Source organism: Dendroctonus ponderosae, unplaced genomic scaffold, assembly GCF_020466585.1.
Source record: "Dendroctonus ponderosae isolate FM_Combo_2020 unplaced genomic scaffold, Dpon_F_20191213v2 Dpon_F_20191213_4, whole genome shotgun sequence".
Taxonomy (NCBI): Eukaryota; Metazoa; Arthropoda; class Insecta; order Coleoptera; family Curculionidae; genus Dendroctonus; species Dendroctonus ponderosae.
In genome coordinates, this window is record NW_026018611.1 from 6,980,786 (window position 1) to 7,008,487 (window position 27,702).

A 27,702-nucleotide genomic window follows, 5' to 3' on the forward strand; every position below is an offset into this window, starting at 1 on the left:
AACAAGTCACTGCCTGTCTCTCGCTCTCACTAATATAAACAACTCCGCACGATTGGTGTTGCTGAGCGTGAAAGTTCGTTATAAACGGAAAGTGAATATACGACTAACCTAAAAAGTGATTGTTATATCCGGATGTTCTTTATAAACGGGTTCGTTATAACCAGTAAAAAATACGTTGGTCTTTATGGACGACGTTTCAATTAAAGGAAAAAAGTTCGTTTTAACGGAAAGTTCACTATAACCGGGTTCATTATAAGCGGACTTTACTGTAATAAAAAATGTTTAAGTTTTCCATTATTTTTATTTTGCCCAACTCTCCTAGGTTTAAGTGTGGTTCCATCCATTTCCACTTCTAAATCACTGTCACTTTAAGATTCACAAATTTTTCGCGATTTCCCGGAAGTTTTTCATAGAACTTTTATCGGTTTTTTGACCGATAAATTATTTTGCGGCAGTTTTGACAACGTGAGGGTAGCAAATATTGCGATACTTCAAAAAATTAATGAAAAATTCAAATTCTAATTAATTCAATTGCACTCGCATATTATATATAATGAAAAGTGATCGGAATATAATAGCTTACTTCTCGCCCTAGATGTATAACATACTGATCTAATTTGATTATCAAAAAGCGTAAATACGGCCCTGATTTAGAATAATTTATATTATTCTTCTCTCCTAAATTTGATTTTAAATAACACGTTGACATAGACATTGCTTTGTATGATCTGGCGTGTGAGATTCTATAAAAATTTTTTTCGTACTTTCAACGCATTATTGCGTAAACTAAAATAAACATAAAGCTAGTGTTCAAATCAGAGTGTTTAAAAACTTCAGTGGATAAAACGAACGTTGTGAGTGCTGGGAAAAAGTGCTAGTGAAGGATTTTTACTTTGATCTCAAACCTGCACATTTCCAGGTGAGTGTCTAGTAACAATACATGTATTTTAAGAGAATAGCTGATGTTTTTCCAGTTTAATATTTTTAAAACATAATTTAAATACGAATGTTCCTAATTAAGTTTCGTAACGGAAAATTGTAGATTCATTCCCTCCCCCTCTGCTTGCTTTCGCGTGTAAGATACAGGGTGTCCAAATTTTAATTTGTTTTTATTTTGGTTTGTATGTTAAGAACCTGTTGAACGATAGGAATCAACTCTTGAATGTACACACATTACCAGGTTTAATAACTACTTTTTTGCACCTTACTCGAACTGATTGGACGTGCCAGTGGTGGATATTTTCGGATATTGTATGGGTTTCCACCTCTTATACGCCACTGGCAAAATTAAATTAAAAGCAAAAGAGACCTCTTGGTTTAATGCCCTAAAGTTAATTGTTTTTGAGAAAAATTACTTTTCAGCAACAAAAGCAAACATTTTCCATGCGATTTCGACCACGGGACGCTCAATGAACTCAAAGAGTGTCAAAAAGTAACTACTAGTTTTAGTTCAAATTCGCAAAAAAAATAAAAAAAGATTAAATTTGTATGCAGATTTTATTTGGAGCTTGAACTTTTTAAATACCTGGTTGGGTAATGTTAATTAAACATCGCGATTTTAAAGATAAATGCAACTGCGAATATTTCTGTGTTTAAAACACAACCACGAGTCAGAAAGTGTTACAAAATCACGATTTGCTTGCAGCAAAATACTTATTATGCATGGGATGAATTAAAAGATGGACTTAAAGGACCACCACTTATCAGTTTGAGTTACATTGTATAATTAAAGCAAATATCCCAAAATAAAGAAAACGGTATTAAAAATGATACATTTAAAATACGTCTAGGGCCAGGACAGATAGCCTATATTCACCCATGTAACAGATTATGTCACATTAAAAAAATTTCAATAGAATCAAGTAGAAAGTAAAATCAGATCAGGAATGTAATAAGATACAAAATATAATAAATACATGAAATACTGAACCTTAAAATTTCTCACAGGGTACTATTAAATCGTTTTGCTCGCTCCACATTTCTGATCTCTCGTTCGATTTCGAATCGTCGCAGATCTGCCCTTTCTAGGAAGTCTTGTCTTTCTAAGTATCTGAAATTTAAAAAGTACATATGTAAAATCAAATTGATAACAGATAAAATGTCATCAACTTACCCGTCTTTGCCCTTGTTATGTGTTTGCAGCTCCTCATCAATATTTTGTTCTTTCTTGAACCTGTCCCAGTCCAATTTGGTTTTTTCTAAGGTGCTAATTTTCTGCTTTTTTGCTAACTGACTCAACACATTGCCAATACCACTAAGACCCGCCCCCCTTTTGGGGGCTGTTGACTGGCTAGTCTCTTTAGCTAAAAGTCTGGCTTCAGCTGAATTCACATTAACCTGAAGAAACGGAAATTATTTTGATTTTTCCAGCTATGTAAAAAAGCTCTGACAAACCTCTTTTTCAACTTTCACTTCTTCGCCAGCAAACTCGAATATTTGAGTAACTTTTACTTTAGCTGGCGGTTTCTGAGATGTGTCCTGATTCTTCTCAGCAGAACCGGCTTTACTTGAAGTCGACGATTTCGAAGAATTATCAGATATAGTGGTCTTGTTACCACTGCCTTTGGACTTAAATCCGGTGTCTTTCATAAAATCCGCCCATAGATCATCAGCTTTTTTCTTCTGTTCTTCTGGGTTATTGGTAGGTTCGGCTGTTGATTTTTCAGGAGATGGACCTTAAAACAACAAAATACGATCTAACAAGTGTACTTTAAGGCAAAATGAAAAAGAACGCGAAACTCGGACATATATAACGTACATGAGCACCGCAACAGGTCTTAATTGAGCCTTAAAGATCTTCATCAACTTACTAGGTGCCTTTCTAGGAAGTTTGGCTTTTTTCTTGGGCTTTTTCGTCCGTTTCTTGTTCTTATTAGTTTCGCTGTCTGAGCCTGACAATTGCTCTTCTGGATCACCATCTGATTCGACTTCAGAGACTGCATCCTCAATTTTACTATCAGGAACATAATCTTCATCGCTAGAATCGCTTGAGTCTGGACATCTATCACAATTATCCATCTTTTCTGATACTTAGTCCACGGAAATGACAGTAGTCAAGGTAATTTATTGTAGTCACTACCGAACTTTATACCCGTGGAAAATCTAAATCGGGCTTGCTGTTGAACTTAATTGATATTCACAGAGAGATTAGCGTTTAACAATTATCTGGAATAGACATAAACGTTTCACAGCAAACATCAATAAGTGAATTGGAGGTTCTTGTCAAAGTTGTGATTAAAAACTTCTCATCTCGTCTCTGTCAAATAGAGCGCACTTCGAGAGGTTAGTGTTACCAACACAAGTTTAATTGAGACATGTTGTCCGGAAAAATGGCTAAAATTAAATGTTTAATTGCATCAGTTAAGTCGAAGTAATTAAAAAAAACAAGTCCAAAGTGCCGAAATTAAATTATCCATCAGGCAGCAGCAGAAATTGAAATTGTTTAATGACAGTGAACAGTGACATATTGGGGATTAATAATGTTGGCAGTAGGAAACCGTGACATTTAAATGTAAATAAAATAGAAACTTCAAATCAAAGTTAAAGTTTGTCATAAATATGTGTTTAGTGTTGTTTTCGTTAAAGTTTTCGCCGTTTAAAACCGTGTACGTATAATCGGTCATTGGCATATATTGAGAGAAATGCAAAGTAAGTTTTGCCATCCATTCCAAGTTTGAGCGAACTGGTGTTATCTGTGAATCATTCAACAGGGACGTCTCTTAAAGCCAACGAAATGGGGAAATTAAAAAGCAGTTCATATAAAATCACATAATCTGCCATCTCCGACGTTTTATTAGCATGGACTCTTTGGGCACGGTGCTGTCGTTACAGCAGCCCGATGCCCTCAACACGTTTTCTAAGATGTGGTATCATGTCTTCCTCTGGGCCCTGTTTTCATCCATACTGGTTCACACTGTAAGTTCCCAGTAATTTACTCACTAGTTTAATCAGCACTGATAACATTGTTGGGTTTCTTTCATGCCCCTCGTAATTAAACATTCTAGAGTGATTTTCTGTCATTTCAGATTGCAGCTCTTATAGCATTCCTCACTCTCAGAAAACACAAATTTGGAAAATATTTTCCAATAGCAATACTTTTAATGGGAGTACTAACTCCAGCAGTAACAGGTATTGTAAGTAGTGCGGCCATAGCCTTTGTCTACAGGGCTTCAAGTTATCCAATGAATCCCCTGTATGCGCTGTTTTGGGGCTGCGGCCAAACCTTTATCATGGGCTGTATGGGCTTTACACGAATACTAGCCACTTTATAATTTTAAATAAATTGTAAACTCACCTGTTGGGTTTTGATATTCCCAGAAAAGAAGCTCGTGTGATGATTTGCCTGAGATAATAATCTGGTGGTTGTTAGAGGAAATTTTTCAATTTTCCCGTTACTAGGATCTCAACGAGTTCTAGTAACAGCCAATTTTGTTTTCCTATTGTTAAGCTGGAAAGTGTCGTTCTTGCCAATGATTGAACTAATAATTATGACAATTTCTGCATATTGGAAAGAACCCAATGTTGAAACTCCAATTTTTATTTCTACCCTATATAAGCAAGAACCATTTTTATCTATTTTATGGAAACGCTTCAAGCCTAAGATATATAGCGTTGCTAAGTTGCTGCCAAACGGTCCATATCATGCAGTAGTTTGTATTAGTATTTAGAGCGTTTGCGATAAAAGACACAGTTAATTAAAATTTAGTCAACTGTTTAGAAAAAGGTTTCGATACGTTAATTCGTATTTCAATTGCGTATGTTTGGTTCAATTGCATTCAACTGAACAGTGCGATACTGCGTGAACTTTTCTTTCTTAAATAAAATTCCTTGTACACGATTCATTTGATCTTTATAGCTATTCCGGTTTTATTAGACGAAATAACTTATAGCCCGCACAACTCCTTATTTTTATTTTCTGTTTGAGTTTTCTAAAAAAATGAATGGGTTGCTTTTGAATCATACAAGCTTTAGTGCTTGATGAAACCTTTGGAGTTTTTGAAGGTGTTTACTTATTGCTATTAAAATTTTCCTTTGGCAAATCATTCTTTTTCATCTATTTCATTGTGAGCATCGACTTTTCCCTCTTTTTCTTATTGTGTATCGTTGTTTATTATTTACCGAATGTTTAGTCCGGTGTTAAGTTTAGTGGTGGTTCTCTAGCTGTGGTTTCAGTAAAGGTTTCTAAAATACAAATAATTTCTTTTGTAAATCAGTGGTCGATCTTGAAAATTACTTAAAAATAAATTTTTATTTTATTTTTCAAAATCGGTTAATTATATAAGTACTTCTTTCCCTGTTTTTAATTCCTCTAGAAGGTTTTTCAAGGTAGCAAATTCAAGCAGTAGTAAAGCTCCTTAAAGCTACATTTCCTTTAAAAATGTTCTTCACTCCTGTAATTTCTTCGCATTTTTAACAGTTGTCGCAGAAAAAAACTGAAGCCTCTAATAAGTTGTTGTTTTGTTTTGAATGCTAGTGAGATATTTTGACCAATTTGCTGCTCTGGTTTATGCTCGACTTTTGAAGATTGATTGTTTCCGTAACGCAATTACAAATCATAACAGTTTATTAGAAAGAGTTAACAAAAAACTTAAAAATAATTTTCTAAACACTCTGTATAATAAGACAATTCAGATTACAGAAAAGGAAAGTTTATTATTATTATAAGGAAGGATAAATTTTTCCCATCGAATTGATTTACCGCAAATTAGGGAAAAGTTGCATGCATTTTATCTTTCTTCAGTGATTCTTCTCTTGTCTATTTGCTTAATATTTTTTAATTAATTCGCAGCAATTAAGCCCTATAAAAAATGTAATGGTGATCTGTCCGCTAATATTTGCAGCGATTCAAAAGGACCGCTCAACGTAATCCATTTATTAAAAGTATTTCTTTCAAGAAATGGTTTGAAAAGAGTTTGAATAGTCTAGTTAGTATAACAAAAATCCAATATTTTTTGTTTAAAGTTTCCTCAGAAAAGATAGTCCAAGAGTTACATTTCCGACAATACAGACTCGCACATTAATATTTCATTCATTTATGTATGAACTCAACTTTGTACTTCAGACAACCGTGTTTGGTTCTCCTTTTGATAAACCCTTTAATAACAATTAAAATGATTTACCACAAAAGACCAAACACGGTTGTCTGAATAACTAAAATCTAAATTTCTTAACAGTCTATAAGATAATACGACAGCTTATAAATAACGTTAGGAGCAATTAAAAACATGAACATTTTAACGCGAGATGATGTTCAAAGGGAATTTGTAAATCAAAATTCAATAAAAACATCGTTCATTATATGAAAGAATATATACAAAACCCAAAAAAGGCACTACATGCAGAATATTCCATACATCCATAGCGGGCGTAATTTGAGGATAGGAAATAAATTAAATAGTGAATTGTTTAGCGAAAAATAGAAAGGTTTTGTTATCAAGTTTCTCTACGAATTTTCTTTTCTAAGTTACAGGGTGTTTATTTTTTAAAAGCTTTCTATCGCTAGATTATCTCATTCTCCCAAAAAGGTCGGAAATCTCTTGAAACTGCTGTGGCATTTTTTGGATTCTGTCAGTTAATTCTCGCTCTTGGACGTTTACTTTCAAACCCCGTAACTTGCGTTACTTAAAATGGGAGCTTTAGAGAAAAAATTGTTTGCATTGCCTCATTTATTCCCTACATACATTTACACATACACATAAGAATTCATAAATAAACACATTTGTTCGTTCATAACTTAAAGTCATTAATTCTAAAGTTGGCAAATGAAAATTCTAATATTAATGGAAATGGGTTTAATCATATTTGATATCAAATAATATTAAAAATATTTGATATCCATATGTAGAAATAAAAATAGTCCCAATTATGCAACGTATGCAAAGTATGCAACAAAGCATGTGTAAATGATTTTATACAAGTTAGAATATAAATTAATTTACCAAATACATGTATTGAATGACTGATACAACATATTTTTTCATGTACATTTGTTAATTGATTCTGTTATATATCGCTGTTGTTTTGTAATCTTATCACACACTCAGACATACCAGTTTGAGTCCGATATTCCAATCCGATATACTACCCGAATTCGACGTGCGTGAGAAAAGTGAATAAACTATTTAAAAACCAAATAATTAAAATATAAGACGTTTGAGACCCTCAATAAAAACCATTGCATTCAAAGCTTGGACTGTGTGCTGGAATTATTGAGTAACTCGTAAGTATTTTTTGCTAACACGTGTTATGTGGAGGTTAACTTATCACTTCAGATGTGTGGTTTATAATTTATTTGAAATGTTGCGTTCTCATTTCTGCTATAAAGTTTAAATCGAATTTCGAATCAAACACCAAAGAAATTTGTTTCTAGATTTCATCTTGCGATGATTACGCATGTAATTTTGGCTTTTGGCCAACTGTAATGAATTCTTTTCAATCGAATAACTTAAAAAAATTAATATTTGTTCCAGAAAGCAAACATGAATTGCACTTTAAAGATAATTAAATAAGAATTTTAAGACGCGCAAACATGCGTTTACTATTGTGCTGTATTCAGACGTCCTGAATAAATTATTTAATTTACAAAATATGCGCATTTAGAGGCACTAATTAACTCGCTCGCTCATTAAACTGAGACTAAAGACTAAATTTAAAATAAATTGTGTTCTAATCGTGAATGTACAATTGAAAGTAGCCATCTGAATTTTCCATCCACGTTTTAGTGGATTAAACTGATATACACACAACATATTGTAGTAATATTATCGATGGATTACCATTTTGTACCCAGTATCTTCTAAGGAACCTTTTAAAGCTGTTTCGGTTTACTTAAAGGAAAACGATTTTATATGAATAATCGTTTGTAGAATTGTATAGAAAACTGTTGCTTTTTCACGGGACAAGAACAAAAACTATGTAGGTAAAATGTGATAAAATCCCCTTTGCTGAACGCTAGGACAATATTTTTATGTGGAAGAGTTCAAATTGGGTTCTTACCTTTTTAATTGTTAATTAATTTCATTTTGTTGCGACATAATTACACAGTGAAACAGGAAGCATGTTGAACCTGTATGAAATCTGGGCAATAAGTTCTAATCGTAATTTTAACCACTGATGCTGAGGTTGTTTTGTACATTGTCTGCAAAGCTCTAATGTGGAAAATGTGCGTTTTATAACGAAAAGTGATTTTTACGTCTGATTAGTTTGTAAAGGTGAATCCACCTGGACATTTATTTAATTCTTAGGTAACCAACCATTTCGCCCCTTGGTCTCGATGTTTTATATTAATTGATGAATTATCTAGGGTTTTTGAAAAATTTGGTGAATTTTATCTATCATGTTTCTTAAAATATCTCTAAATTATAGGAAATTATATAAATTTGTTCGTTTATTTTTCTCCACTTTTTATAAGGTGCACTATGACTGTAGGTAGGTAAGTGGATACTACAAATGGGCTATAGAGGTAATTTTTTTATCAATGTGATGGTGCTAAAAGCATATACTATAGTCTAAGCAGCAGATAGAATAGAGTATATTTCAATCTATTCAATTCCTAATTTATTTGTAAAATATTTATGTAATTTATGTATAAAAAATCACTTGTAGTATAGCCAAATAATGTAAATAATGCACTGTACAAATGCTAGTCCTGTAACAAATGGTATCTAATGCCTGAGTCAATAATTATTATGAAATCATTTTTCTTGGGATTCTTTGAAATAAAACCGTCTTTTATATATTTTTTTGAGTTTTTGTGCTCCCAATCAGCTATTTATCAAGGATTTTTTATAACATCAGGATTGTTCTAGATCTGCGTTTTCAGCCCAAAACGAGAAATATAATTCATTGATAAATTGATAAACTTAAGCAAAGGCATCGATAATTTCGTATTTATAATTTTTTCATTCTAAAGTTTTCAAATGTATATGCAATATTAGTGAAAATGATTTAGTGTTTTTTATTTTACCTTCTAATGAACGAAATCATACGGAACCATAGTAATTGTGTAAATCATAAATAAATCTGCATAAAATTTCCATTGAACCATAATCAATGATTTATTTAATCATAATGCGAATTATGCCTACAGACGAATTCTATTTTAATACTAAATTTAAATAATTTTAAAAAAGCTGAAAGATATCACTTACAATATATGAAAATTTAAATTAAAAAAATGTTAGAAGGCTTTTTAGTTGTCAATTCTGCAAGCAATTTACTCTACAGAGTCGCAATGGAATGCTGTAGATTCCAGATTCCCCATGAAAAAAAGAAACATTTTTTCTATCTGTGCTTTCGTTTTTAAGATACAGGGTGTCACGTATTTAATAAATGCAAATGTAGATGTATTTTGGGATATTGCCATTACTGGCATACTATTCAACATATTGTTTTTTTTCTCAAAAAAGCCACACCGTAAAAACAAACAGTGAAAATCGTAAATAACAGTTGTAAAAATAATTGAGAAACCATCGCAGGTTATTCTTTTGACTGGATGAGGGTCTAAAAGAAAACGACATCCTGTAACATAAGTACATTTTATTTTTTAAACTTTTTATAACATTTTCTCATATGCACTCTAATCGTAAACTTTAAATACGCCACAAAACAGAGAATATCTACTTACAACTAAATATTCACACACCCTTTTTTTCAATTTTTTTGCATCACTTTTGTCAGATAAGTTCTAAATTATTATATGTAATTATACCATGTTTCACTCTACATTTTACCTTCACACAATATTAAAACTTTTAGAATCTAACATATATACGTGCATCCTACATGTTTACTCATACATAGCGTACACATGTAAAGTTTTCAAGCAACGATTCATACGGATTTTATCAGTTTCCTAAGATATTCTAGACATAGTCTCGAACGCAGCGTATAAAATCAGTATTTTTCAGTGATGTGGACATGCTAAAAATTATTAGTAAATCAGCTTAATGATTCCTAGTACGTCCTAATTCTGCTTTTTCGTGTTGAATTCAAGAACAAACACTTCATTTCTGCTGACAACAAATCAAGCGTTTGTTTTTGCCGAATCTGTAGGTATTAAACAACCTTATTTGGGAAATGCTAATAGAGCTTAGTGCAGTTTTTTGCAGAAAACATTTGTTAAAGATAATATGTTTAAAATTCACAATTACATTTTATGAGAGCCTACATTTATCACTTACGTGTAGAAGTTGTTAATTATTGTAAGGTACCTTAATTAACAGAAACTTATCAAATACTTATAGCAAAACGATGCACCTCTAGCAGCAGAGCTAATATGTTTTGTTGGAAATATTTCAAAAGGCAAATAGATCCTTCAAACATACAGTATATATATGAAAAGTTCTGTCTCTGGAACTTTTTTATGCATTTACACTCGCCCTTGATATTTGTTTTTTTTGTACTTTTATTTCTGTGGATGGCGGATTAACAAATCGAATTCCTAAGAAAAAAGTAATTTGATGACAATAATTTTAACAATGAATTAGAGCCAGAAGTTAATTATTTTTTCATTATTACATATTGTCAGCATGAGATGAGACAAAGTGCCCTTGACTAAATTGGTTGCCACAATTAACTATCTAATGAAGATAAATAAAATAAATATGTCATAAATAATAAATTTTGAAACAATGCAATAATGGCAACGGCTATGTTATATTACAGTGTTCTTAATACTTGGATTAAAGTGTATTCTATTTAAAAATGTCTTTTGGAGTTCAGGCTAGAAAAATAGTTTTTATCACAGATTGCTCTGATGATTTCCCTTTTTATCTAAATGATTTTACTGCTAATTTGGTTTATAAAATTTACACTTAGATATATATTTCGTTAGTGAATCTTACATATTTATAAGCTATTATTATGTAAAAGACATTTTCAAATAGTCTCGGTTTTTACAAAAATAAATCATAAATTCTGCAGTAATTAGTTGTAGTACTACACTAGTTTTTTAATATTTACAAAAAGTTCGCAACACATTATTTTACAATTATGTACAGGTTTAAATTAAATTGAACTGACCAAATTTCATATTCAATGCCCAGTTTGAAAAATAAAAATGAAAATTTTAATTTTCGCAGAGAATTTGTACATTTTAAATAAGATACATTCTTAAACTTATTGAATACTAAAACGTTTTTTTTTTCGAATGGCCGTGATTTTCCCCGTAATTAGAAGCCGATAAGAAAACCGAATTAATATAATAAACTGGATTTTTAATTATTTAAATATACAAATGGTTTTATTTGGCGCTAAGTAGCCACAACAAGCAAAATCGTATTTTGCTTATTGGGGCCTAGTGCTTGCTCCTTTTCTCATATCGTGATATATCAAGTAATAAACCATGTCCGCAACATTCTAATATTATACACTCATGAAGTAAAGCATGCAATTTTTATATTCATTTAATGAACACACTACGGTGCTTTAAATAATTTTGTAGAATTGCGCCTTATTGTACAACCAGACCTTACGTTCTAAAGTTCGCTCCCGATTTTCCATTAAGACAATTTTGACGTAGGGTTTTTTAATTTATATTCCCATACGTCAAAACAACATATTGTATGCTAGAATATATGACAAAAATCTGGAAGGAACTATCATGATATAGATTTGAAATAATATGCCTACTGAACACATATCAATTTTATTACAATTTAGGGCAAGTTGTAGTGGTGGTAAAGGATAATTGCTAAGCTCAGAAAATATTTTTTTAATTAAGCATTTGATAGCTAAGTGGGTACAACATAGTAGTTTCGTGTAACTGATAATTTAGACCAATGCAAATCAAATCAACTATCAAGTTCAGATCGATTTCTAAACGCAAAATAGCAGATTGCTAAATGAACTTTTCGCATAAATAGGTAAAAAGCAGATCAGACATTTCTCAATAAATTTTTTTCTAGATACAAAGTGTATACATTGCCAGCTTATTAACAGAATTAGAGTGAATCTGGTGATGATGATTGGCTGGGTTTCCCACTAAGAACCCTTTCTTTCGTGGTTAAACGAAAAAATCAAGCCGGGACGATCTAAGTCAAGTATGGAATTAAGATTCTTTTGTCTTTCTTATATATTCTTTGTATGTTTCCGCGCACTATGATGAATGATCATTAATCATAATACGGTTAAATGAAATAAATACTAACGTGAAATAGATTATTTGTCCTAACCGAATTAGAGAGGTAATGTCGTGGTGATGGTTGACTCGATTTGCCGGTAAAAATATTTACAAGCTGCGATGAAGGCAGTTTCCACGCACTAAGCTAAAGTATTTTTCTTACAAAGCATAGAAGTGATCTTTTCTTATTAAAGTGAAATAGATGATTTGTTCTATTCCCCGATAAAACGCATAAATTGAACACAGAAAAAATTTGGATGTTTGAATTAAGCTTGTATTTTTTGTGATTATTATCAGTTTATCCGAAGGAACAGAGTGTTGAAAATCCTCAGACTTCAAACTTATTTTAGCAGGTACGTTTTTTTTATTGGAATCAACACGTTCCTTTTTATGGCTTCTAAGCTTAGCCACTAACTGATTCTAAATTGAACGTTGCGGATCATTTTTTGCAGCGGTGAAGTTCCTAATCCCTCGTCAGCTCGTCATTGTGCGTTAAAAAAAATATTTTAAATACTAGTTAAGAAATGGAACTTCAATATTGCAGAAAACAGTATTTTGATAGAGTTATTTCCTTGCCTTAAATTACATACATTAATTTACATACCTACGGAGAAAAGCTATATTCTATTGTTTGCCTTTCTTCAGCGGGTTTAGTTGAGATCAAAATATTGTAAGTGCCTTAACATTTGCGGTTATTGCTAGCATGTGAACGGTTCGAACCTTGGCTGCGTTCCTTGCGTCGTGGATTGTAGTTATGACCGTTCACTTCACGAGCCTTGTTTGCACGCTTCAAGTATCCACGTGTTAATTGTTTGGCCACCTTCTTCGTTTGGATCTAAAACTCTTAAAGTTAGAATTTTGCTTCCGAGGCAAACCTTCACCTTCTACCTTTTGCGCCTGGCGATGCTTCAGCAGTTGGACCTCGTGGATTCCGCTAACAAGCACTGTAGGTCTAGCGCGACGTGCAGGAGAATGAGGACGACAGTAAACCACCATCGATCCCTCCGCAACAGTACTGTCCTCCATCACTTCCTCTTCAACCACAATTGCTCCTTCGGATGCGTTAGATCGAGCAGGGGAATGCAGATGGGGATGACGGCTACCAGTACGTTGATACACGCTCATCGATGGATGCTCGATTAGGAGATTTTCAAGCGGCGATGTTCGCAACTGAACAGGACCTATTTGTATAGAAAAACTCTTGTTGTAATTTTGTGGTGACCGTGATATTAATGGGTAAAATATGTTCTTTCGTACTTAACACAGAGAATCTCAGAACATAAACGGAACTCAACAAAAAATTGTTAAAAAGACTGTTAAGCGAATCCATCATCAAAATTAATAATTCTAGAAATTTTAGAAGGGACACTGAAAATTCACCTGCTAGAAATTAACAAATAATCAACATAGAAGCAATTTTTTGCGAAATGAATTATTATTGCTTTATCAGCCTTTAGTTTCGCCCCACTTGCAGGACGAATAAACTCAATTTCTGAGCTTTCCTTCGTTATTTGAACACATAATTTTTTCACGTGTTCTGATCAAGTTCAGCTCACAACATCAATATGATAGTAGCAAGAGCGTTTCCTTTTAAAATTACAGCTGGGCTTGAAAGAAGGTAAGGATGTAGATTTTCTTCAAAAAGTCCGAGGTGAAGGAAAATTTGCGCTAAACCTTTGAGTGCTTTTCCGCGCTTTCTGTTATAGTGCTTGTTTCTATAAAATTCAAAACGGTTTTAATCGTTTTATCAGACTATGAAGGCTTTCACGGCCGGTTAAATCACATTTAGGAATGTTTTCCGGGCTTCATTCAAAAGCCCGGAAAACATTCCTAAATGTGGTTTTAATCGTTGTTTAACTTTACTTTCATCGGCCATTAATGCCTTTTCCGAAGAAAAATTTGCAAATAATAGTTTATTGTTTATTTAGTTTTGGCAAGTTCTTCGGAAAAAGTAGCAATGGCCGCAGAAAGTAAAAATTTTGCGTTTTATAGAAACCACCACTATCACCAAGCGCGGAAAAACAATTTGAAGGTTTAACGCAAAATTGTCTTCATCTCGAATTTAAACGAAAATGTTTAAGAAAAGCTACATCTTTACCGTTTATCATATTTTTTTTGAAGCTGAAGTCTTAAGAAACGACTAAGACCATTTTCTGTTTAATAGCAACATACCCTACCCTTAAGCGCGGAGAAACCATTAACGCAAATTTTCCTTGGTCTTGAAATTTTTGAAGAAAAGCTACATCTTTACCTTCTATCAAAATTTTTTGATTCTGAAGTCAATTAAGAAACGATTCAGACCATTTTCGATTTTATCCAAACATGAACTACCCTTAAGCGCGGAAAAACCGTTTGAAGGTTTCACGCAAATTTTCCTTGATATCAAACTTTAACGAAATGTTTGAAGAAAAGTTACATATTTAGCTTACATAAGATTTTTTTAATCTAAAGTCAATACTCCTAAGAATCGCTTAAGACCATTTTCTGTTTAATGGAAACAGGCACTCCTCTAAAGCGCGAAGCAACCATTTGAAGGTTTGTCGCAAATTTTCCTTTCCCAAACTTGTAAGAAATTTTTGAAAAAAAGCGACATCTTAACTATTAGATTTTTCTGAACCCGAAGTCAATACTCTTAAGAAACGACTTGGACCGTTTCGCTTTTGATAGAAACAAGCACTAACACCAAGCGCTGAAAACCACTAGAAAGTTTAACGCAATTTTCCTTGATCTCTAACTTTAACGATTTTTTTTTAAGAAAAGCTACATCTATACCTTGCCCCAGATTTTTTTGCAGCTGAAGTCATTCCTCTATTAGGAGGATTATGTGCCCGATTTAGACTCGCCCTCAAGGAAAGAAAACTTTATGCATATTGTACATTTAAAATTATGAATCACCCTGTTTTACTTGCATAGATCAATTTACGCCTGCTGATTAAGGTCATATTTTAAATAATTAATTAAAATTTCACACATTTTAGCATAAATTCATTTGACTCTGGTATGAAGCTCGAAGATTGAGTTTGTCCTTAATTCCTTTATGGAAAAATGCATTCTGAGCATTTTTTGAACCTTACGAACATAATTAGTCGATTCTTTGTACCTGTTTGAGAACTAAAACAGGGCGGCGGGGTCACGAACCAGCTTTCTTCCATAGCGTGAACGTGAACGAGCGAGTCGACTGAACTCGCACGTCCGAGTCGCACAACGTCCATCCCACTGTCGCTATCGTCCTCAGATGCCGAATCGTGCGAGGAATCATCCGAGTTGCCCTCCGAGTCGCGATCAACCATCGTCCATCCATCGTCATAATCAGTCGTACGCAGTGCCACCTTTAAAAAACGTTATTTATTAGAGCTTGTCTGGAATAGTTGTAGAGGCCTAGTACTTACCCTATTGTCACTGTCGCTGTTAAGGGCCCCTCCAGCTTGGCCTGGATTAGTTGTAGTGCCGCCTAGAAGGTAACTTGCCAAATTTTGGAGCATTGTCTGCAAAAGAAACAGTCTGATAAATACTTATTATAAACACTTTTTAATTACACATTAGCCCTGTCCAGTTGTCGCAATTAATTCTATTCTAAGCGCGCTTTGTTCAAGGATCATTATCAACGCAGAAACTAGCAATAAAATGATTGTATTCAAAGAATTGAAAAAATATTGATCTTGACACAATTTCCCAACAAAGCAATCAACTATTGATGAATAACTACTGAGAAATATGCATTTCCCACCTTTTAATGGAAAATTTAAGTTGCTATGCCCATTATATGCGAGATACAGAGCGCGCTAGTGTTCTACCAACATTAATTTAAAATGCAGTCAATTGTTTTTTATTGAAAAGTGCTTGGTTTTTTTAACTCGCATTTCCAACAGTCATTTAATTCGCGGCACTTGCGAGATAATATGCAAAAATATTTAAATAGATTCTAGTAGGTGTTCTTAAAGCTGGACTTGAATAAAATCAGTTTGATATTAGATGCGTTTGAAGAGGCTATATGGAAATGAGCTTCACATTAATTGGACAAAAATATTAAATGTGAAATCAGCTGTATGATAAAAGCCCTGGTAAATTTCAATTGATTGCTAGCTAGCGGCTTTAGACATTAACCTACTGACCAATTTAAATAAATGGACGTTGATTAGCAGCTTTCCGGCGCAATAAGTTCTAAAGCAGATCCAGCTTGTAGTGCAATGAATATCTAACGGCAGGCACTTGAGTTTTTTATTGTTCTTAGTGTGTAGCAAAGTGCATCGAGATGATTGTTGATTGAAACATAGATTAATAATATAAAAGCCGCACACTCGCATGGAAAAACTATTGCATTCCAACAAAGAGTTTACATATTTTAATATCTTCACAATGAACAGGTTATTGTGCGTAATGAGGACACCCAAATATATTATTATGGTGCATGAATAGTGATTAGTCGAAATGCAAAGTGTGAACCGACAGTCGTTTAGGCAGAACTGCTTTTTTACAGGTTCCAAGGTTCGTTCTGCTCATTGTTATGTTCGACGTGAGTCAACTGCGACTATTTCAAACACTATGAGTTAGGCACTGTTTCATTTGCTAATTGCTGATGATTTTTTAACTTATTACATAGTTTGGCAAGAAAATGGCATTTCCATTTAAATGAGACGCGGATATTGGCACTTATCAGCTAAATCTAGAAATAAGGTTTCAATTAAATGTAATTTCGCACTCAGTTATATGGGTAACAACGCAATTTCCTAGAGTAGAAAGTCACGGAACAATGTCAAGTACAGGAAGAAATTAAACTGCCGCTCTAACTAATTTTATGCGACCAGTGCTCTGTAATGTTTCCATTAACACTCAATTAGTTCCATCCCATACGGTTAATAGTGTCCGCAAAATACACGTCCATCAACCAGAGTAATTTCGCAAAAGTAATAAGCCTTTCTTCCTAGTACATGTTTTTTTTTAGTATACAGCACTTTTTCTAGTATACCTAGAGATTATTTTTTTCTACCACCAGATATTTATTGAAAATTAATAATTTACTTTATTTTTAGTTATTAAGGTTTCAGAAGTTTGTGTGTGCTACTTTTTTGGATTTCTATCATTTTTTAGGACAAACGACTTTTGCTTGTGCATCTTCAAAAAAAAGGTTAATTGCGTTACTGCAGAGACAATAAAAATAAATAATCCTCAACTTTGAAAAACATTTACACCAAATAAATTAAACATTTATAGCAGACGTTAGAGAAAATATAGAGGGTGGTCCAAAATAACTCTCAACGAAAAACTGTAGATCCCTCATTAAAAAAACACTTTGTTTTCCTCCATATTTCTCTCCGTGCTTTTGATTTCTAGTGCCAAAAATTTAATTTATTTTTATTTTTCTACCAATGTTTGCATTCAATCGAATTCAACTCGAATTCAATAGTGGAGATTATAAGGTATCGCATGAGTTTTTTCCCCTAATTTATACAACACTGGAAAAACTAGCATTCCGACGGCAAATGCTGTTGCGCCAATGAATTTTGCACAAAACGAGACCTCAAGGTTTATTGCTTTACAGTTAAAGGTTTTCGAGAAAAAAAATGGCTTTTTACGGACAAATTCAAACTTTTTGCTAACGATACCTTAGTCTCCACCACTCGTTCAAGAAATTCGAGTGGATTTCGAAAAAAAAGCTATTAAGAGTTGTAATGTGTGTACAACAGTTCAATCATGTAGCTAAACAGATTAGTAAAAAAACTGAAAATAGTTTTTTTTAAAGAACAAATTTTTGACACCTTGTAGCTCGACAACGAAAGCACGGCGAGAAAACAACTGGCGGGAAAAAACTTAATAAAATAAAGAAACGAAACTTATTTAAGACCAGGATATTTTGTTTGTACTGTTGCTGTTCGTTGTGCCGTTAGTTTTTCGAAATTATTGACATTTATTCAATATTCCTTATTAAATGCAGATGTTTAAAAGCGAATATAATTTTACATTCTGAAATATAATATTTAATCGACATTCTTACGAAACAATAAAGTTTTTGAAAATTACTTGGGTGCTACACCAACTTTAAAAGTTCAAAATGCGTATGTAAAAATACTTAATTAAAAAATAATAATAAATGCTAAGAAATGGTACTTTTCCTGAAATGGATAGAAACATGCTTTAATATGTATTCAAGTTCTTGAACTAAATAACCTTATTATACCAGAAATGCTTGCTATTTCAATGAAAAATGTTCTAATTGTCCAGATTTTATGCACAACTGAAGATTTCTTTGGAAACAAAATATTCTGCAATTTTTTTCTTCATTCATCTGTTTTTAGTTACGACCAAATTAAATAAAGTATAATTTATTGACTCTTGTTCATGATAGATTGTACAAAAATAAATTGCACAAAATTTGCTCACATTTTTAAAAATCAATTGAGGAACTTGTTTTTTTTCAATTTTCTTCAAACGTGAGCTTCTTAAAGAGAAACATCCATCTAAAATTGACAGATTTTTTATTTCCAGAATGTTTTCCACAAAAACTCAAAAGACAATTGGTTGGCAACTAATCGAAGAAACCTAAAAAAAAACTGTTTTCTTATGCCCACTCAAGCGACTCTCCAAGCAATCGATTTAAAATTTTGACGGTTCATCAAAAATATTGCAAATGTGAGAATTTGCCTGTTTTTAAAGTTATGATCAGATGCGGTTAAGACAAAAGTAAATTATTACTTGAAAACATCTTTTTCTTCCACACTTGGTCCAAAAATCCACTAGATTTAATGTTAAATTTTTTGCATGCTTCTTAATTCCAAACACTCTTCAGCACGACAATTCCAGTGAATATCTTAAAAATCGAATTTAAGTACCGGAAAATAGGCGCAATTTGGAAAGTTATTTTATACCAGGCTTTTTTTCGGCTAACCTGTAATTTAAAATTAATAACCATTCGTTTTTATAGGCTCTACAAAATAGACCGCTAACTTATGCTACATAAAATAAAAAGTAGCAACATTGCTGATGAATAAACTATACCAATATAAAAACATCGTAATAAAAATATATTTATATCAACATATTATTCCATTGGCTTACTTTGAGAGAAATCAGAAAGCAGATTTTATCAATAAGACGCATGCATTGTTTGTGTGAAAATTATCACAAACATTTTTAATTACATTGATCGGTGCGGACTTAACCTTTTTTTCATAAAGCATTTTTTTTTTCAAATAATAGAAGCCCGCATGTGTATCCGATAAAATAGAGCTCGTTTGGAACAATGTCTCTAAATTACTTGGGTTGTACACATTAACGTAATTATAAAGTAATTTGTACGGTTTTATCAACATAATTTTTGATTCACTTAAACTCGTATTAGCGTTTCGAAAGTAGTCACGAGATTAGCGTATTTCGAAAGCAAAGGTTTTCGTCAAAACTTCCTAAAATTCATAAAATAATAAGTAAAGCTGATAAAAAAACAGTATTTGAAGATCGTCATATGACTGAAAAGACCCTTAATTTCAATGTTTGCTTCCTTTAAAACATGTAGACTCAAGCCAAAACACGCTACCAACTTTCAAATAAATATCTAAACAAATGTTAAAATTTTTTATTGGGCAAATTTAATGCGAACTTTAGATACTGAAAAAATGGGCGCCCAATTTGAATTTCATATTAGCTTTGGACGATGAATATGTTCTACGAATTGGCCTCTTTTTCCGTACGTGGAGATAAAAAACCATTAATTTTTATAGTCTGAACAGCTTTAACGGTTTTAAAAAATGTTTGAGGCGGATTTATGTTTTCAAAACCTTTTCGTTGGCTTTTTCGCCTGAAAGTTTTGTATGTTTTCGAAATGCACAAAACTTTGAGGCAAAATACTCAAATGTATACATATATTATGAATACATATGAAAAGGCAGAATTAAATGAAAAAAAATAAGAGCACTATAAATTCGTAATAAGATACAGGGAATTTTTTGTTTAAAATTAAGTTTCATATGGCAATTTAATCCCGACTCACCCTGCATTAAATAAAACAATATACTCCTGATTAATGAACTTAAATACCACTTTGAATGAACCCAGCAGATTCAATCATGCTTCTATTAAGTGTTCGAGTTATCACTAACGGTATTAATCATTACGGAATCAACATCTTCTTAAGTGTCGTATTTGTTTTAAAAATTCACTACTAATCTGACAATTTAAAAAAAGTTTATTAACCCCGACTTGTTTTGATAGGACGAACACCGAAATATATTATATTTTGTATACGCCTTGACACAATATTTTTAGATTAAGACGTCAAAGCATTTTTCTGCTGATTTTATGCATCGCATTGCGTCTCCCATTCTGTAATTTATTACACGGGCTGGCCTTGTGTACTTTTTTGCCAAAATATTACAAATATAACTGGAATAACGCAAAGGCGGGCCAAAAGCTCCACGTCAAAATATTGTTTTGAAAAACGTTAGCACATAAGCAGAGACAATAATTTTATCATTTAAGTATTGTATTTATAAAGCATGTGGAAACATACCTGGAAATTTTTGTGCGAATCTCTACACTGAGCGAATACTGAAATCGATAAGTTGTTTATCCAGCAAACAACTAGACTGGGAATAGCAGTGAAACCCCAAACCGATACCAGCACATTTCTCTGCTATTTCCAATAAAAATTAATAAACGTACATATATTTCTGTACTACGTTTTAAAAATTATAAATTGGGTACGCAGTATCAAAACATTTTGTATCGAAAATAGGGAATATTGCAATGTTACAACACGTGTATTATCAACAAATGTGCATATACTTATGTATTTGTGTTTTTACTGACAACAAATTATCTTCCTAGAAAATTCTTAGACTAAAGTCTAGGGACCAGTCCTGATAAAGCTAACCAAGCACCAACACAGTACTGATAAGAAATTAAATTCAAACCAAAAATCCAATGTCTACTTATCTATAATTCACGATTAAAACAATGAAATAGAAGACACTCCTTAAAATAAATAAAAAATCGATGATATATTGTATTACATTTGTTCCTGAACGATCGCTACATCTCGATTTGAAAGCCAGCATTGGCCAGGTTACCATATTTGGCAGTTCGATTATTATTACACCTAATTATAAAATAAATTTAGCTGAAATATATGACAAAGTTCACGGACGAAAATAGTCACTGGCAATGACGATATCAATATAACCTACTACTATTGCCGGACGAATTACATTGGTTACAGACGCTTTTTTGCAAATTACTTAATGTTTAGCGCGTATCAACCGGTGGAGTTGCTAACGGAAGAAAATTGCTAATTTAACGATGAATAAACTGAATTCATTGAAAAAGTCCTGTTTACAGAAAAACTGTTTTTCAATTAGTATCATTTACAACAGGACTGAGTTTCGGTATAATTTAAAATACGTTTGCGCTTTTAATGGATCTCATTAGAAAAAACCGTACCAATTAAGTAAACAATAATATTGATCAGGAACGTTAAAACTAAAACAAAGAAAAATTCTTGAATATGGAAATAACAAAAGAGAGTTAGTGAGAATTAGTGATGCAGAAAAGTACATAAATCTGCTACAAATCTCCAACGTTGCAACAAAATCTAGTTCAAATTGAAATTAATTGGTTGTGTCTGAATTCAAAAACAAGTTAAGCAAGTACATATTAGTAAATTAGATTATCAGAAATTTAAAGTCAAGAATTTCAAGACAAGAAATTTTTCAAAGAAGCTCAGTTCCAACTTCTTGTAAAAATCCCGATTAAAATTGCCCAATCGATGTTCACGTAAAACTATTTAGTAGCAGCGGTTTTATATAATGTCTCGCGATAATGAAAATAATTTATTTGCGACGCAACCATAAAATCACAAATTAAATAAGGAAGATAAGATAAATCAAATTTGTATTCTCGAAAATGACGCAATGATTTCCTTTCTTTAATTCTCAATGCAATAATAATGGTTTTGGTATAAAAGGAATACAAAAAAATATTAAATTGACAACACTTTTCAGAATAATACACGTAAGTATAGCAAACTCAAAGTTCTATGATTATTACAAAACCTAATTCAGATTACAAATACTATAAAGAGAATAAACAAGGAAACTAATTGGTTGCGTCTGATTTGAAAAACAAGTTAATAAGAAAATATTACTAAAAAAGATAAGCAACAATTTCAAGTAGAAGACAGAAGATTTTCGACAGAAACTCGGTTTCAACTTCTTGCAAAAACATTTATGAAAGTCGTCTAATTCATTTTCAGAAGAAATTGTTGCAGCAGTCGCGGTCTTATTTAATGCCTGCCTCCCTATGGTAAAAAATACAATTTTGTATCTTCAGGATTGACGTGTCGTTATAAAAACAATAAATACACGAAACAAAAAATATTTATTGAGATAACATTTCGATTAAACAGCATGTGTGAGGCAATTCAGGCAGTTTTGACCCAGAAAGCAAAATTTGAATATCAGATATTTGGGTGCAAGATGAGGCCAAAATTTCATGTTTTCCATCCCGTTGTTGCTCATTTCTCGGAAGAAAAATAGAGAAAGCGAACCATCGATAACGAAATGTTGGCAGTTTTCAGGCAAAAGTCTTGATTTCAAGAAGTTTTAGATTTGCGTATTTTTTTTGAGTTGCAAAATCGACTCAAATAGGACGGTGCTTTTTCCGAAGTTTCTCAAAAATCATTTGAGCCCCAGAATTCGTTTTGGCATCGTGGGGTAGATAATTGAAAATTCGATTCAGTCATAACATAAGTGAGCAAATTCGAGTAGTTTTGACTCAGAAAGCAAATTTATAATAATATAAAATCAGACACTTAGATGCAAGATTATGCCAAAATTTCATGTTTTCTGTCCCGTTTTTGCTCATTTCTAGGAAGAAAAATGAGCCAAGAACGCTTATTTTTACATAATTCCAGACATAATTAAATGGCATGTTTAGGAAGTGAACCATCGATAAGAAAATGTTGGCAGTTTTCTCAAAAAACACTTAATTTCAAAAAGTTTTAGATTTACGTGTCTTTTTTTTTTAGTTGCAAAATCGAGTCAAAAATAACGCTGCTTTTCTCGAAGTTTCTCAAAAAAACATTTGAGCCACAGAAATCGTTTTGGCATCTTTGGGTAGAGAATTGAAAATTCGATTCAGTCGTAACAGCATGAGTGAGTGAGGAAATTCGAGTAGTTTTGACCCAGAACGCGAAATTTGAATATCATACATTGAGCAGCGGCGGATCCAACTTTTATATAGTAGAAATTCAGTCTTTTGTGGTATATGAAATTAGAAAAATTATCGTTAGTCGACATAAACCCAGCAGAAAGGGGAAAGGGTTCATAAACCCCCCTTGGCAGCAGCGGTTTTAGTTACTTAGCAAAGCAATGATAAAAACGTAAATTAAATACGAAAGATAAGATAAATTGAAAAATTCAGTCAAAAATATCACAATTATTCCTAAATAAGTTGTGCTAAAAATGCGATATTCTTTACATCACATTTATTTAAATTTAGAGTGTGAATGTCTAAATTATGTTCCTAAAAAACAGTAAAAATATTCAGACAAAGAACGGAAGAAAAATCCATCCACTATTCAGTAAATTTCTTTAAGCTTTATAATCTATAATTCATTATTTGACAACAATGTAACGATAACTTATTAAGATAAAAAAAAATACGATTGCATTTTTAGAACGCAAAATTTTCGATTTGCAACGTTTTTCGATGGTGTCTATTTAGAGTAATCCGCATGATAAAAATTTAGCATCGCCCGTTATCGTCCAATTTAATAAGCATCCTTTTAATTGTATTTATGATTTAGAGGTGACGCAGGTTTAATATCTGAAGAGCTTATAGTAAGGAAACTTGAGGAGTTTTTCATTAAAAAATGATCAATAAAAAATCGATGGGTAACTAAAATTGAACAAAAATAACACATAATTTAAAAAAAATATTTTTTTCTCTAAAAAACCTCCAGTAGGAAAAGAACATAAGCAGCTAGAAAAAAATTGAAATAAAAAAAGCAAAAAATACTTACATTTCAAACTGTTTTTAACTAAAAACTATACGAAAAATAAACAAAAACTAGTGAATTTCGACTAAATCTTGCGACTCTTGAGGACCGAAAACAGGTAACTAACCACTTGGAACCCGGTCGCTCTATGCGGTACAAACAAAAAAATATTTATAAAAAAACAAAGATAAATAGCGAGGCAACGTCGAGCGGTGGAAATCGAGATCTCCGCGCTCAGCTGATCACGTAACTGCAATGTTTTGGTTTCTTCTATCACAACTTGTATGTTTACCACACTGTTGCCGCACTTTCTAGTCCTCATGACTCACCTCTAATATACCTAGTGAGTTATGATATCGATTATAGAATAACTGCAGTTGGGTAATTCGAACAAAGGGTCTTCCTAAGGCAATCCAGAAAAATTTAGTTTTAGTTTCCGATGAACAAAATCCCAAAATCTATAAATTATTTTTTCTTAATTATGGAATATTTGAAAGAAATAGTTTGTTCTACTAATTAATAATCGAATGAAATATTCATTCAATTTCAAGCATAAGCTCGATAAAAAGTCGGCATTGATTAATATGGTCTGGAAAATTCATTTCACCCATTTTTATTTCAGCAGCATATTTTGCTCGAGAGAATTCAAGAGATTTAAAATTTCAACAGAAAACTTTTAAGTTGGCATGATTTTTCCAGTAACGAGTGGTTCTTGATTTTTCCATCTTTTGATTTTCCATCTTCTTGATGTTTTTTTTTTTCAGTAACGAGCTGATCGTTTCCGCATTTTATTCAATACGAGTTATAGTTAGTCTTAAAATATATTATGGAAACTGAAGGCTTTAAAAAATTAACGCTTTTGCCTCCGTTCTTTCTACGGCACGAAAATAATTATGTTGATGTCTTAGTTATCTATTTCTTTCCTAGAAGTGCCTATCTTCTATCTTTATAACTCAAGAAATGAAGTACGTATACAGCTACAATTTAAAATATTTAAGTTAATTATTATTAACCATTCAATCTATTTCATAGATTGAATCATAGTCATAGAAACAGTCCTAGATAGAAATTCCAGATTTCTGTAAACCCCCAGTACATATTAAGCAAAAAAATCGTAATATCTAAGCAATCAATTAAGACTACTTTTATGTAAGAAAGTCTTTCAAAATAAATCGAAAATAGAGTCATAAGTAATAAAGTAAAGCTCAAAGGATACCTTGATGATAATTATGAAAACGACGGTTAAACGAATTTTAAAGCACTTAAATACTCGTGTCACTCGCATTTTAGATGCTTCTTTCCATGCCTGTTATGAGATAGACTGTTATGGATCAGCCAAATAGTTATTTATATGACTATTATGAGATATTTTTCCTTGAATAATCGTTGCAATTTTTATATGCACTATTTCCAGACCCCATATTTTATTTTTAAGAACACGCCAAATATTCATCAGTAAAGACGTCTAGACAATTTTCTAGCATTCACTACCTAGTAAAAGTAAACTGTTATTCGTCGAAAATAAAGTATTTGCTTTTGTTACCTAGTCTATTCTTTACTAAATAGTCCGTACTTACAAGTATTTACTACTGTTTTCTAGAATCTTACTTTTTTTCTATTTCTTTCTATTTTCTCGAATTCTATGTTGCTGTGTGATTGTTGCAACGCAAGTAAAGAAGGATAAAAATAAATAAACGAATTATAGAGGGGAGGAAGGAAAAAAGCAGAATGAAGAAAAAACACTAAAGAAAATCCAAAAACAAATTATAGACTAATCAGAAAAGTTCATATTTACATTTGTCTGCAATCGCCTCTTTCAGAGATGCAGGGTGATGAAATTATAAATTTTATTTAGTTTTTCTACAAAATATTCCCTGATTTAATTCGAGGTAAGCGACGAACTTACAGGCATACATTAGTAAATTATTGTGCTAATAACTCGAAAACGCTGGAAGATACGAAAAAAATACTCGCAAAAACAATTTTAATTGAATAAAAAGTTGAAAAATGTAGTTAACTTTAGTGGAGAACCACAAGAAATTTGATGAACACACTGAACGATGTAGACCACAGAGCGTAATCAACGTTCCAAACTAGACGATAAAGTATTAAAATCTGGAACAGATCGCACAGTAAAGCTTGTTATTTCAACACCCTGTACCTCGGAGACAACGCATTTCCCGACTATGCTTATATTAAGTTTTCTGTTTATTCTTGTAAGTTCAATCACCTCTTTCATTGTCCAGCTCAAAAATTAAATCACCCTGTAGAGGGTGAAGATTAAACCAAATATCTCGCAGTAAAATATTGCTCTATTAGGAATATACAGGGTGTTAAAGTTTCTACTTCAATATCAAATTTATTCCATAACATCTACAATTTTAATTGAAACTTCGGAAAAAGTTGCAGTAGTGGGTTTTTGAAGGTGGGAACCTAAAATCTAAACGTAGTTGTAAGGTATCTGCTCGAGGGTGTTACACCAACAACTCCTACAATATTTTGTAGGAGTTGTTGGTTACACACGCTAAGCTGTTTGGTATTTTTAATCAAAACTTTTTAATGGGGGAATTTTAGGAAACGCAATTTCTAGGCCGATGGTTTGTAAGGTAAAATCGATTGAATAAATAGCGTTGTGCATATAAAGTTACTTAAAGGCAGCCGCTTTTCTAAGCTCTGTTAATATCCAATTCCCTATCCTTGAAGCCATTTCATGTCCTAATGAGTCAGTTTGTTTGTTTCCTGTTTTAGCAGGTGTAAATCTGCCACCGTCTTTTCAAAGCTATCTATAAGCCATTGTTTTGTCCATTTGCAATATAATTATTTTATCAAGTTAATTTTCGCGACTAAAACCACCGGTTCCATATGCAAATACAATAGATGTTTTAACTCGAATAAAAGACACTTTTTGTCTACATTATCGTCAATGGAAGTAGGTGAGGTGAGTTTGCATAAAACATTCTCATACAAAATTGTGTGCTAGATTTAAAGGAAATTGAATAGAGCGCAATCATCGGAATTAATAATTAAACAATCATTGATTTTCTTTGTCTAGGCCTGCAGGTAGGCATAATATAGAATAGAGGACTTGACAACAACGCGCATTATTGATGAAAACGCGGGCGAGGGGCAAAGTAAACCATAATCAGCTGGTTTGAAAGCTCCCAGCTGGCTGCTGGTTTGGAGAATGGAGATTGCGCTCTGTGCTCTCCTTTGTTTGCCAACTAACTAGCCATCAACATGGTCTAAACTAGACGGTTTGGTTTTATCATTTTTACGGAACAAAGACGTGATGTAAATACTAAAAATAGGACATATCAATATACAAACAATTACATGCATGTGTTCAACCCAATGGGATTAAGCTGGGCTTTTGTCTCCATATTCTATAATACTTTTCCATTAGGATTCACTCTTTCAAGCTTCGGATTAGGGTGGCTGAAGGTCTATTTGGTCAAAATCGCTTTCAGCTCCACAATGTGACTATTATTTTATTGATTTCGCACTCTACTAAAGGCCTTTTCATGTTTGCCTTGGAACATAACAAAATCAATATCTAGCCTGAGTTCAGATCACCCATAGAATAGGTATAGAAGAG

At 32.4% G+C, this 27,702-nt stretch overlaps 4 protein-coding genes across 7 annotated transcripts in view; 2 read left to right on the plus strand and 2 right to left on the minus strand.

Moving 5' to 3' along the window:
• Nucleotides 1-778: 778 nt before the first annotated feature.
• Nucleotides 779-27,702, plus strand: part of LOC109537094 (uncharacterized aarF domain-containing protein kinase 5) — a 44,546-nt gene continuing 17,622 nt past the window's right edge. The window contains exon 1 of one of the 2 annotated variants that reach the window (XM_048665943.1): nucleotides 779-919. The gene's annotated coding sequence lies outside the window, so the exon portion shown is untranslated. Of the gene's footprint in view, nucleotides 920-6,862; nucleotides 7,220-27,702 lie in introns of those variants that run through there. The other variant, XM_019903654.2, reaches the window with a different exon arrangement.
• Nucleotides 1,704-3,288, minus strand: LOC109537099 (craniofacial development protein 1). Its single transcript, XM_019903664.2, has 4 exons — nucleotides 2,811-3,288; nucleotides 2,395-2,675; nucleotides 2,114-2,337; nucleotides 1,704-2,050 (listed from the first exon to the last, which is right to left on the minus strand). Exons 1-4 carry the CDS (start codon nucleotides 3,016-3,018, stop codon nucleotides 1,942-1,944), a joined length of 822 nt encoding a protein of 273 aa, XP_019759223.2. The 5' UTR covers nucleotides 3,019-3,288; the 3' UTR covers nucleotides 1,704-1,941.
• Nucleotides 3,451-4,294, plus strand: LOC109537098 (transmembrane protein 170A). The gene is made up of 3 exons (XM_019903663.2): nucleotides 3,451-3,648; nucleotides 3,711-3,915; nucleotides 4,026-4,294. Exons 2-3 carry the CDS (start codon nucleotides 3,799-3,801, stop codon nucleotides 4,269-4,271), a joined length of 363 nt encoding a protein of 120 aa, XP_019759222.1. The 5' UTR covers nucleotides 3,451-3,648; nucleotides 3,711-3,798; the 3' UTR covers nucleotides 4,272-4,294.
• The window catches only part of LOC109537097 (tumor protein p53-inducible nuclear protein 2), a 29,581-nt gene continuing 11,399 nt past the window's right edge, over nucleotides 9,521-27,702 (minus strand). The window contains exons 1-5 of one of the 3 annotated variants that reach the window (XM_019903661.2): nucleotides 24,132-24,368; nucleotides 15,511-15,606; nucleotides 15,222-15,450; nucleotides 13,010-13,302; nucleotides 9,521-12,956 (exon numbers count right to left, since the gene is read on the minus strand). In XM_019903661.2, the coding sequence (XP_019759220.1) occupies nucleotides 12,801-12,956; nucleotides 13,010-13,302; nucleotides 15,222-15,450; nucleotides 15,511-15,603 (771 nt within the window). In that variant the 5' untranslated portion in view covers nucleotides 15,604-15,606; nucleotides 24,132-24,368 and the 3' untranslated portion in view covers nucleotides 9,521-12,800. Of the gene's footprint in view, nucleotides 12,957-13,009; nucleotides 13,303-15,221; nucleotides 15,451-15,510; nucleotides 15,607-20,621; nucleotides 20,738-24,131; nucleotides 24,369-27,702 lie in introns of those variants that run through there. The other 2 variants (XM_019903662.2, XM_019903659.2) reach the window with 2 other exon arrangements.